The sequence below is a fragment of the Eurosta solidaginis genome, chromosome 3, assembly GCF_040869045.1.
Source record: "Eurosta solidaginis isolate ZX-2024a chromosome 3, ASM4086904v1, whole genome shotgun sequence".
In the NCBI taxonomy this organism is placed as follows: domain Eukaryota; kingdom Metazoa; phylum Arthropoda; class Insecta; order Diptera; family Tephritidae; genus Eurosta; species Eurosta solidaginis.
In genome coordinates this window covers 278,392,147-278,404,575 of record NC_090321.1, presented here as the reverse complement: position 1 = coordinate 278,404,575, position 12,429 = coordinate 278,392,147, and the positions used below count along the sequence as shown (strand labels likewise).

The 12,429-nt window shown below is 34.7% G+C and overlaps 1 protein-coding gene across 9 annotated transcripts in view; it reads left to right on the top strand.

The window, feature by feature from the left end:
• The window catches only part of Wnt5 (Wnt oncogene analog 5), a 638,708-nt gene that overhangs the window by 346,713 nt on the left and 279,566 nt on the right, over positions 1 to 12,429 (top strand). For all 9 annotated transcript variants that reach the window (XM_067776631.1, XM_067776636.1, XM_067776637.1 and 6 more), the window contains one exon: positions 10,299 to 12,048. In XM_067776631.1, coding sequence (XP_067632732.1) covers positions 10,299 to 12,048 — 1,750 coding nt within the window. The remainder of the gene's footprint in view (positions 1 to 10,298; positions 12,049 to 12,429) is intronic.

Genomic DNA, 12,429 nt, shown 5'->3' with positions numbered 1-12,429 from the left:
AATTTAGTATAAAATGTGCACCATCTACTAAGAACAGACACAGTTGACAGAGGAGAACAATCCAATCAACAATAAATTCTATAGTACAGAATTCAAGTTAAGTGAAACGCTGAAAGAAAAGTTAAAGCATAAAAGACATAAAAAGTGCAAGCTTTCAACGTTAGTTTCTTGTTAAGAATTTAAAATATTTAATATTTTAGTGTCAAAATGAAAGTAAGTTTTGCAATTGTTTTGCTTCTTGCAATCTCCTTCGTCGCATGCGTGAACGGCGTCACACAAACTCTAGGCACAATTGCAACAACTGATGCTACATTGGCCATAGCTACAGTGCAAGAGCGTTTTCGTTTAGGTCGTGTTGTCACGGCTGATTATACTTTCACGGTAAGTACATATCGGTACTATAGGTGAGGGGTATCAATGATGCCGAATTTTGCTTTAATATTTTAATTTTTGTTTTTCGCAATTTTATATTTACACCCATGTGCCGGCTCTGTTCCTATGACTTATAACGTTTCAATAAAAACGAAACTTTAACATGAAAATTTTCTCGAGTTTTCGAATAATTTCTAGAACATTTTTTGGGATAAGTTTGCATAGTTTGAGCTAAAAAATCCATAGAAGTTTTTGCTTAAATAGTATAATGAAGAAAAATTTGATTGACGAAATTTAATAAAAATTGCTACTGCTGTTTTCGTGCTTGCTGCTGTATACATTACAATACATAGGAAAATTTTCCAACCAATTGTGTTTCGATCGAGATATATGTACATAAATCTTAAATATTCTATTAGATTTGGGATTTGTTTAAAACGATTTCAGTTTGTCAAAAAAATAATGCACTTTTTAAAATTTTTCAGATATTTCTTAACAAAAATTACCCATTTGTGCAATGCCCCCCTTCCAGTGACATTTAAGCTTTGTTTGCAGACTATGCCACAATCTTTGGAAAAAGCAGTTATGGGCGTCCAGATTTTAACGGTTTATTGGGAATTCTTAGTTTGCAGTTCTTGCATACTCGCCTATCCGAACAACTTGATGTATGTCTCGGAAAAAGTTTACATGTTTTCGTGTTTGTAAATTGCATTCCAAAACAATGAATATTTAGTATTGCATTCTGCAAAATTTTTTACTGGGGCATTTGCATGCATACTGTTGTTGTATTGCGTATGGTATATAATGCAAGTATGCTATGCTGCAATGCAAGGCATCTGATCCTGAGCTGCCCAATTAGGTTATGAATATTTTATTATTGAGCTCTGCATAAATCGGAAATCCACGCATTTACTCTGTTATTGCGTTATATGTCCGTTGTATTTCCTAAAATATAACGCCGAATGTCCTAACTAGCCGTCTAGATATCACTTCTTATATAGAGATAAGACATGTGGCACGAATGGAATTTTTTATCGGTGTACAATATATAACCGAAGTTTACATTATTTATGATTTCGTTTCATATCCAACCATTTTTTTCTATTTTTATTATCATAGCATACTCTTATTGCATTTCATTAAATCTTATTAGAATTTCTTCATATACTTGATCTATTATATTGCATTAATTGAGTTCAAATCGATTTTCTTCAAACTGTAGGGAGCAACACCTACTGCAATCATCACTGGCATTAGAATTGATGATAATAGGCGCGTAAATAAAAGTCCTGCCGTCACAATAACAGCTGGCGCTATACGCACCAATACCATAACACTACGATTTACATCACAGCGTGGTTTAGGCATTTATGAAACAGTCACTGTTTATGGAACACCTTAAATTCTAAGGGAATTTCTTCTTTAAATAAGAACTTCTTTTGGCTAGTTTTAAAGATTACGTATAAATCGTGTTTCTAAATACTTAAATAAAGAGTTATTACTGATTACTGATGTAACAAACTGGCATGATAATAATAAATATATAAATATTTAAAGCTTTGTACTTAACCAAATTCTATTTTAATTTATCAAATAAAAAAAACCCATAAGTAAAAATTAACCGCTCGGTAGTAAAAACGGTATTTATATTTAGAGTGAATAAAAGCCAAACTTATAAATATATCTGTATCCGTTCATACAATAAAACGGGGCCTCATATTTTTGTTCATCATTCAATTAAAGGTGGACACATCAAGGTGGATTCGCATGTACATGTTGGAGCTAAGTGCCACCTTTGCCCATGCGTAACGGATTTACAGACTCTCATCGAATTTTGAAGAAGAATTTTATAGTAAATTCTTGTACTATTTTGAGACTTACAATGATCCAGAAGTGGTCTCGAAATGATATTTTAGTCCCGAAAAAAATGTTGCGAAACTCTCCCGAACTGATACCTAAAAAAAATACTGAAGGCATCCTGAAATTATTCCAAATTCATTCCGAAATAGTTCCTATCCTATAAATGCTAATTTTGAAAAAATTACTAAGTATGTACATATTTTACATCACTTACTGGAAGGACCAAGTGGAAAACGATTTAAACTCCCTTGGTGTGACCAATTTGCGCCGGTTGGCAGAGAGAAGGAGCGACAGGTGCACCTTGTTGGACGACCATAACCGTTTAAACGGTTAAGCGCCAATTAAGTAAGTAAGTAAGGCATAGATTACACATTAACTGCAATATAATTACGGTCCAAAGTTCCAAAAAATTACGCCCCTACAGCAAGACATATTGTATCTCGCTGGGTATCGGTTACAAAAGCAGTAGAAATTTCGAAATATAAGGTAATCGATAATTTGATTTTCTATAATCAAACTGTCCGAATTATAACCGTAGCGAATCAACCTAAGGACTGTCTGCGAAAGAACTGGTTGATAACGTGTGGATGGGTATTACCTTTTTTAACAGAGCTGTGATTTATGTATTTTTGATGAACTTTTTCTTTTTTGTTGATTTGACTGTTTAAACATGCAATTCAGAATCAACAATTTGTGCGAAGTTTATTTAACAGCTAAATGCGATGTATAAAAATTTAAAGAAATATCCGTTTAATTGACCCTTAATTCGGTTGATTTTACCATTTTTTTCTTAGATTTTAAATTAGAATTTAAGAAAGTATAGGCAACTGACATTCCCAAAAACATTCTCGGAACGCTCATAATTTAGGAGTCCGATACGAGTGCAAAATATATCATCGAAGCTTTATCCTTTATTGCTATTGGAAATCTCTGCATCTTATCGGTGTAAGTATTTTATGGACATTTGTTTTATTGATTTACTTTATGGCTGGCTTGTCGAATCCTCTGGCAGCGGTATGTCCTACTTATGAAGAAAACATGGCTATATTCTTAATCCACAGGCAATGCAACGGCAACCCCAAAGTAACGCCAGAAGAAATCAAAAACTTACATATTGCTGGCGTTTGTCAGATGCTTTCTCTGCAGCTCTTAAATTTTTCTCAAATTTAGTGCATTTTCAATTAATTTTCTTAAATATACGAAGATAATTTCTTGTTTGAACTGAAAAATTTATTTTTTATTTAATAATTTGGGAAAAATTTAAACAATGTGACATCAGGACGGACAAGGGGACAGCTGTTTCGATTATACCTTGTAAATCTCTTCAAAGCCTTTTCTCCCGGGAGTGGGATTTGAAAAGGCTTTGAAGAGATTTATAAGGCATAATCGAAACAGCTGTCGCCTTCTCCGTCCTGATGTCACGTTGTTTAAAAAATTTTCCCAAATTATTAAATAAAATATAAAATTAAAAATTGTTTCAAAAAAATGTTTTCATACATTTAAAGCAATACGGGCAATCCCCGATTAAATCATACAAACAGGAAAAATTTATTATTCAGATGTTTTGAATGACAAAAAGTCCAAATTTAAGTTTCCCCTTTGCGTTAAAAATTTCAACATGCGTTCTTTCAAAGTAACGCCAGCGCTAAAACGAAGATACTCCTATAGGTGTAGAAAATAATCTGTTTATGAGCCCAATAGGTTTTATTTATGACACTTATATTGACATAAAAAATGCTTGCAAACATTGTTTTTGTGATTGACCTAATATTGGAAAAAAAATCGAGATTTCAGTTCTGTTTAAATATGAATTAGTTGTTCAGTTCAATAATACATAGAATAAATAGTAAGAAATAAACATAATAGTTACTTGGCGCAACATACCTCCAAAGAGATTAAGGTCGACATTTCTTCGTGGCGCGCAATATAAATAAATTCCAACAAATCTACGGAAGAATGTTTGCTGAGAAGCTAGTCATGGCAGAAATACACTTGAAGTATTTGATGTAAAGTTTACTGGGGCCTGAACTTCTATTTCACAGCGACCGCCAAGGCCGTTGGGCAATAAGCTGGTGAACGCCATAGATTAATAGTAATATATCATGAGCATTATGTACATATGTATGTATGTATGTATCTCCGTAAAACATATATTTTTTCTTAAACGGTCTAAAGTACTTATTTAAATACATTTTCATACTACTCAAAGGAGTTGTAAAATGTTTACTTTCTGGGCGCCATAAATTTAAATTTAACACAGATAAATTTGAACACTTCTCACTCAATGTTATATTACCTAAAATACATTTTACATTTAACTATTGCACATGTGGGCATAATGCAATTTATCTTAAATTTCATTAAAAGTGTACATATATTTAGTGGCAGGGCATTTCTTTTAAAATAAAACTAATTTCAAATTGCGAAGAATTAAAGTCCAAGCAAGGGCCGGCAATGAGGTTAGTTTTTTGTTTTTTTTTTTTTGAGGGACTTGGGAACACATAAATTTTTTTTTTATCTAAAATTTAATAAATTGCTTCAGTTTAGTTTAGTTTTAAACTCCTCTTTAACTAAAGCCGCTGTTATTAAATTCAAAGCGCCCTACGATATTTTGTGCACTATTCCCAGCTATGAGGTTAAGCGGTCTCGTGCCGCCTTATCACTTAGCTGCTGAGGCATTAGTTTAATTTATCATGCAATTGACAGTATTTTTGCTGCTATCAGAACTAATTAATAATTTACAGTAAGTATATAGAAAAATAAATGTATGTATGTAAAAAGTTATGACCGTACACATTTTTTGTATACCTTTCCATTAGAATTTTATAAATTTACTCGAATGTATGCTGGTATCTTTCGGCTTCTGATGGAGGAAATTAAGGAGTGGATGTCTACACATTATTCATACAAACATACAGAATAACATTTTAATAACCACTTTGATTCGCGCACAAATATACATATAAAGTCTAAATAAAGTCGGAACCCACGATAAAAAAAATCGCCCAGCGAACTTTTGTAGCAAGGCGTCAGTTCATTCGACCGTTGCGGTTTTAGACCATAATTAAAACGTAATGAAAGGAGTTTATCTTAGCAAAATATAACTTTTTAATTAAAAAACATAATTTGTCTATTTCGGGCTATAAATTTAAACAGAAATATTTACCTGTATAACTTTAATGAATTTTATTCAGCAGCATCCGCGGCAACATAAATATAAGTTCAAAATCTATCGGCACAAAAACTCGTTGGACTTATTAATTATTCCGCTTGATTGACCAATCTAATGCATATTGATTTCCACAAGCGCTTCGTAGGGAAGTCAGTAACTAGTGATGCAAGTTTCTGCTTCAAAACTACTTAAACCTATCGTACAAAATAAATACAAGTTTGGTAGTAAATTGATTTTCTCTAGTTCAAAATATATAGTTTGGTGTTTTTATATTTCATATTTAAGATAAATTTGATAAATATCTTATCTCCAAAAAAAAAAACTGCTAATAGCTTAAAGAAGCTTCGACTATAATACAACGTTTCAACGAATCCTAACTTTGTGTTTGCCAATTTGAAATTTTGGATTTTTGCTTTAGGATTAAACTGAATTTAAAACGCGTCTTTCTATACCCAAATGATATATTTAGATATGTTTCGGCAGTCGTACGAAGGAACGGTGATATTTGTATGCGTCCTTTCCGAACACCTTAAAGCCTTTTCCTTGAGTAAACTCCATAACATATAGGTGGGCAAATTGGTAGCAAAAGGGCTAAAAAAGTAGGCACTGTGCTTCGCACACAGAGTTCTTTATTTTTCGGTTGATCGTAACGGCATAAACGAATCGAGGTAAATATAGACTTCCATATACCAAAATGCTCAGGATGTGAAAAGGAATTTATTTAGCAATGCCCGTCCGAGTGCCTGTGCACACGATAACTTGAGTAAATATCGAGATATCTTTTTGAACTTTTGTATAAGAGTTTCTTGGCACTCATCTCCCTTCCCTATTTAAAACGAGCGAAATTGGATGATAACCACGCCCACTTTTTATATATATAACATTTTGGAAAACACAAAAACCCGGATTATTTAGTAAATAATACACGTAGAACGTTGAAATTCGATGCGTCGACTGATATTGAGACCCTTGATCAAATTTTGAAAACTTTTTTAAAAACAGGCGTGGCACAGCCCACCTGTGATAAAATCAATTTTACAAATATTATTAATCATAAATCAAAAACTGTTCAACCTATCATAACAAAATTCGACAGAACATATAGAATTTCGGTATGGTTTACAATTAACGAAATTGTACCAACAAAAGAACTTAATCTTGTCTGTAAATTTTTACACTAGTTTGGAGCTATTCAAATAGTACCAATAAGCAGACTAGATCTATGCTTACGAGTTTTCACTAGTCGGGAACTATAGCTAATATGCCAATAAACCAACTAGTTCTAAAGTGGAAATAGGTATCTAATTCTAATTCGGTATTGTGTTTCGACCTTTATAATGTTATAATTGAGTATTCTTTATTTGTTCTACGATTCATCTTATTACTTGGGACTGATTTTTTATGCATAGATGTACCACGTACACACGATGTCAATGAATAACGATGGATAACATTATACTTACACCCAGCGAACCAATCCAACTCGATTCGCCTAGAATGTTATCGTAAACAGTTCAATGATAAATCGTTTTTTTTTGTCATTGTTTCAGAGTATTTTATGTACTTTAGGACTTTTTCTAAACTCGTACCATTTACTTATGGCTAGACTTCGAGTGATGAAAGCATTGATGCGAGATCCACCTTTGCAGAAATGGTCATTATCAAATAAGATTTTATTCAACAAGTTTGTCTACATACTGCTTTGCTTGGTAATATACATATTGGCTTGACCGGCTAATACCTCGTGTTCGTAAATCAAAGATGTCTTTTTTAATCTCTCTTTTAAATGCAACTTTAATACTTCTAGTGTGCTATGCTTACACCTTGTTAATTCAATATAGATAATCCTAAGTAAGTTTCCTGTACAGAGTAAGGGTTTAAACACCACCAAATCTGTATTATTATTATTTCTATGCCTCGTTGCACTACGACCTTTATTTATATCTACCCCATGACTAGGGTGCACAAGAGAGGAGAGAGTACACCTTCTTGAAGCCATCCCTTAGTCGCAACAACTGTGTTAGTTGGGCCTTTCAGCTTCTTTTCTTTAGCATGGATATCACCATAATAATAATCGTTGGCCTTATATCCTTGCCAATCATGGCTTGTTCGATAGCTTGATGCGTCTTGTTATTGAAAGGCCCTGAGGTATATACATATATGTATATTTCTCGAGTCCAAAGCATTCAAAATTTTTTCCTAGAGGCTATGAATAACCATCTCCGTGAATTTTCTTGGGCCCGTATTACGTAACCGTAATCAAAACTCATTTTCTAAATCACAGCAGTTCTGAAATGGAGGACCGGATTAATGACATATGTGAATTAGCGACAACGAGTATTCGTTAGATCCATAACTTATTTAAGTTTATAGAAATAGTTTGACAGCTGCAGAGTTGTCGTTTGAATGAAAATTGTTTTTAGTCACTGATCATTGAACATGATATGAGTACGGGAGTTTGTTTAGGTTGACCTCCCTGATGCAAAATTTTCTTCATACACTTTAAGAGAAAGGACCTCTTATAAAAAACGTATGTCTAAAATAACGAAAATATTTTTTATATGGTCTGCGTAATTCCCAAAAGCTTCACTTTGATTTGACTCCTCTAACGTTGTCAGCTTCCGACATATGATTTTTGAATGAATGTCGTTGATACGCTTACCCTAGCCCATAACTTCAGGGAAAAAGCTAGCCAATCCTGATAAGTACATGAATAGAACTTTAACATAGAGTAGTTACCAAAACCTTTATTTTGAGGCCATTCTGCAAACAAAATTTCATATTCGATATTGAATTTTGTCTACATTCGTTACTCATTTGATACCGAATCGATTATTAAGAAAGAGACAAACTAAATTATTTCCCTTCGGTTTTGGAATGCGGAAAACATTCGATATCGGCAGTTCGATTCTGCTTTTCAACAGCATCCAACCTATTTTCACGTTCGTTATCAAATATCAGACGAATATCATTTTTCCAAACATTTTCGAACTTCATACGTATGTAGATAATATAACTAATATTTACTGGGTACTACTCATTTTAATATCGCTTTACCACAGCAACAAGCAAAACCACTCTATTATTCGTATCATGTCTTTTGGAAGTTTCCCGATAAGTATCCAATTTATTCGCCCTCTCATAGACAATCATAAGCGGCACTTTAGTTGTTTGGTATTGGTTTGTTCCTACGTATGTACGTATGTACATATTTCATCTTAGAAAAATCAAAATTTAATGTTTATCTGTCTGTATTTTGTTCATTTTATTACCATTTCTTCTCCTTGGCTGCTTTCTATTAGGATGTTGACTCTGAAAAATTCAGCATTTTTGTTAAACAGTTTTCCTCAACTTTACGCATGGCTTAGCTGTCGAATATTTGGCTCGAGCTGTTTTTCCATAAACATGCATAGGTGCATTAATAAGTAAATATGTATGTACTTACAAACATTTATTTTTTTTTTTTGTTTTTGGGATTCGATTTTTAATATTTCGATGCGATTTGTTTCGTTTGACATTTGTAAATGACATTTACACATTTGAAAACATTTGTCTACTTGAGCTTGACATGACATTTTGTCATTCGGTTTGTCTGCTAGCTTTTCTTTTGGTTGTCTCTTGATTGTTAGGTACATAACCGATGTGCCCATGTAGTTATAAAAACATATACATACATACGTATTCCCATATTTAATTTTTTCGATTTACGTTTCTCTATTGGTTATGTCTATACACTTCAAATGCTTTTTTCTCAATGGATTAGTGTTGAATGATGCTCCAAGTAACTTGGTGGCAAAGGTCGTGAGCTTTGTTTTTTATAATTTAGTCATTTTGTATGTATGTATATTAATTTTATAAAAAATAACTTGCAAAATATATATTTACAAAAATTACAAACCCGGTCTTGAAAACAACAAATTAATATAATAATTTATTTGACAAGCTTTTCATAAAATAAATGCACTCCAACGGTTTTCCAAACAACTGCCGAGATGCGACTTGGTTTTGAAAATATTTTTTTTGAAAGATATTATTTTTTTAATTTTAATTTTTAGACCCTTATAATCTAGCACTAAAGCGGAACAAAGTCCCTGTGAGAGAGCGTTCTGGTTATAAAGGAGTTCTTAAACATAAACGGGGTCAGCAAGGCTAAAAGCATCTATCCTGATGGATCTGTGTGGAATGCATTATCTCTAAACGCGAACGACGATTACTGATTACTAAGAGCGTAATAGGAAGACTAGAAACTAGAATCCTCTCTTAGCTCTTTTGTGGTTATTGGAGCTTTTCGGCCGATGATTTGAAGACAAAACACAAGTTTTTCTTTTTCTCCTACGCGTTTCGATGGGTATTTACCATCTTCCTCAGGGAGGCTGTATATTTTGACATAAAAATATAAAAATAAAACAAAACAAATATTAACATATTTAACAATGACTAATTTAGATAAGTCTTTAACAGACTTCACTTACATTCAATGTTAAATAAATTTATGAAAACATAAAAACATTGCTAAACATAAATAACGAACGAATTTAAAGTACTTACTTTTTACATGAATTTATGGCTTTACTTAAACATTTATATATTTTTTTAAGTGCGTCCGAAAATCTGGGCGGATACATGTAAGAACGCCACAGAACCAAGCAAAGATTTTTATTCATTCTAGTAAGGACAACAAAGAGGATGAAATTCATACGACTTGACAGGTCTTACTAAGGAACTCGCAAATGCCCCATATCCAATGAAACCTTACAAACGAACAAATTGTCCATGTACATAAGTTTCCAACATTTACACGATATACGAAATTTGCTAGCTTTCATTAGTTTGCCCTATTATACACATTGTCCGGCAAAATACTCACAAATGAATATTTGCTTTCTCGTTTCAGTTGCCTTGGAATCAAATCACCTTTTATAGAATTCAGCAATCAAATAGAGGTGCTAGCAAACAACAGTGTGCCCTTGAATATAACCAAAGATGAGCAGACGCTCATGCAACAGGAAGGTTTACGCAAATTGGGCACCTTCATCAAACCAGTAGATTTAAGGGACTCTACAACGGGCTTTGTGAAAGCCGATCTAACGAAAAAGATCCCCAGCGCAGCTGCAATAACCAGTAGTACTTCGTATTATAGTGGGCGAGGTGGCGTGGGTGATGGCGGTGGGGGCATTATTATGGCGCAAAGACGCCGCCATCCAATACAAGAGGAAATGGATCAAAAGCAAATAATTTTGCTTGACGAAGACACCGATGAGAATGGTCTGCCTACAAGTTTGACTGATGAAGATCGCAAATTTATCGTACCAATGGCGCTAAAGAATGCTTCACCCGATCCGCGCACACTTATGGCCACACAACGATTGGTAGCGACGACAACAACACGACCTACGACAACAACGACGACCACTAAGCGGCCTACAACACCGCCGACACCAGAATTTGCCTCAAATATTGATGATCTAAAAAAACATATATTATTTTTGCAGAATCTCACCAAACACGATAGCAATTTCCAATCAAAATTTGTTGTATTTCCGAGTTTGCAGAAGGATCGTACAAAACAGGGCTCAACACCGGGTATAGTGCAGACCACAACTGTGCGTCCCTTTCGCTCGATATTTCAATATTCAGCGCCAGCAACCCCACCTACACGTAAATCAGCTTTTCCAAGTGGCGCAAAGTTGCCAGCCGTCCATCAATTCGGTGGCTATTATCACAATGACGATGAAGATGATGGCGGTATGTCAGTGTTTCTCTCGCAAGCTGGTATGAACGCAAATGCGCGTGATAAGATTACAATTGTACCACAAGTTTTGTTATTAAATGACCAAACCATCAAAAATGATACAAATGGGGGTAGCGATGTCATGCGTCGTAACTTTGATGTATCACCAGCTGGTATGCCGCAATCTATACCTGTTACTACGTCGACGAGCACCAGCACCACTACCAGTTCCACGACTACAGCCCCCGTTACTAGCACCACGCCAAGGCGTCCTACCAAGAAACCTCTATGCATACGCAATCCCGACTCACCGAAGTGTATACGTCAACGAAAGCGAGAGGAACAGCAACGTCAACGCCATCGTGAACAGTTATTACGCGAACAACGGGAATACCTAAAACCGCACTACGAGCCTTATGTGCAAACTTTGAACAATACAAAACGCTTTGCAGTTTCAATTGAAATACCGGACTCCTTCAAATTACCATACAACGAAACAACAGAGGCCACAACGACAACGTCATCGCTGCACGTCGACGAAAGTGAATTACAGTTGCTGTCACGACCAATACGTTCGCATCATAAGCGGCGTAATATTGGTGGAGGCTTGCAGGGAAGACGTTCGGGTAGTAATAATAAGTTTGCTACAAAATATGGACCGAGTTATTTTGAGCGTGATAGCATTATGACTGGCGGTCCTGATTTTGTTGCCTCGTCAGATCAATTTGCTGCATCATCAGCGAATAGTAATAGTACTCCCGGTCCGACAGTGCCTGCTTACTCAGAGCCAATCGATTTAAATCCTGATAATTGTTATCAAGTGGACGGCATGACGTATGGACAGAAAAAACAATGCGTCTTACATACAAGTGTTATGCCAGCGATCAGTCGTGGAGCGCGAGCGGCAATACAGGTAAGTCAGACGGATCAAATACGCAGTTGTTTGGCTAGTGTTCATATATATTTTGACTTTTATCTATAAATCCATCTAAATACTATTGTTTGATCCCAATTATAATGGGATTCTTAGTCTTGGACACTAGAATAAATATCGGTTGAAAAGCGGGTTTAAAGCTTAGATATTGAGTAAAGCTTCCAGAAATCACGAAAGAGCGGCCGCTGTGGTGCGGTCGTAGCGTGCTCGTCCTACCAAACCTAAGGTCCTGGGTTCAACTCCGATTAAAAGTAACATACAAATTTAGAAAAAAAAATGTTTCAAAAAGAAACAAGATTTATTAATATGGTTCTTCCCTCGGCAGTGGTTTGGCAAGCACTCCGATTGTGTTTTTGCCAT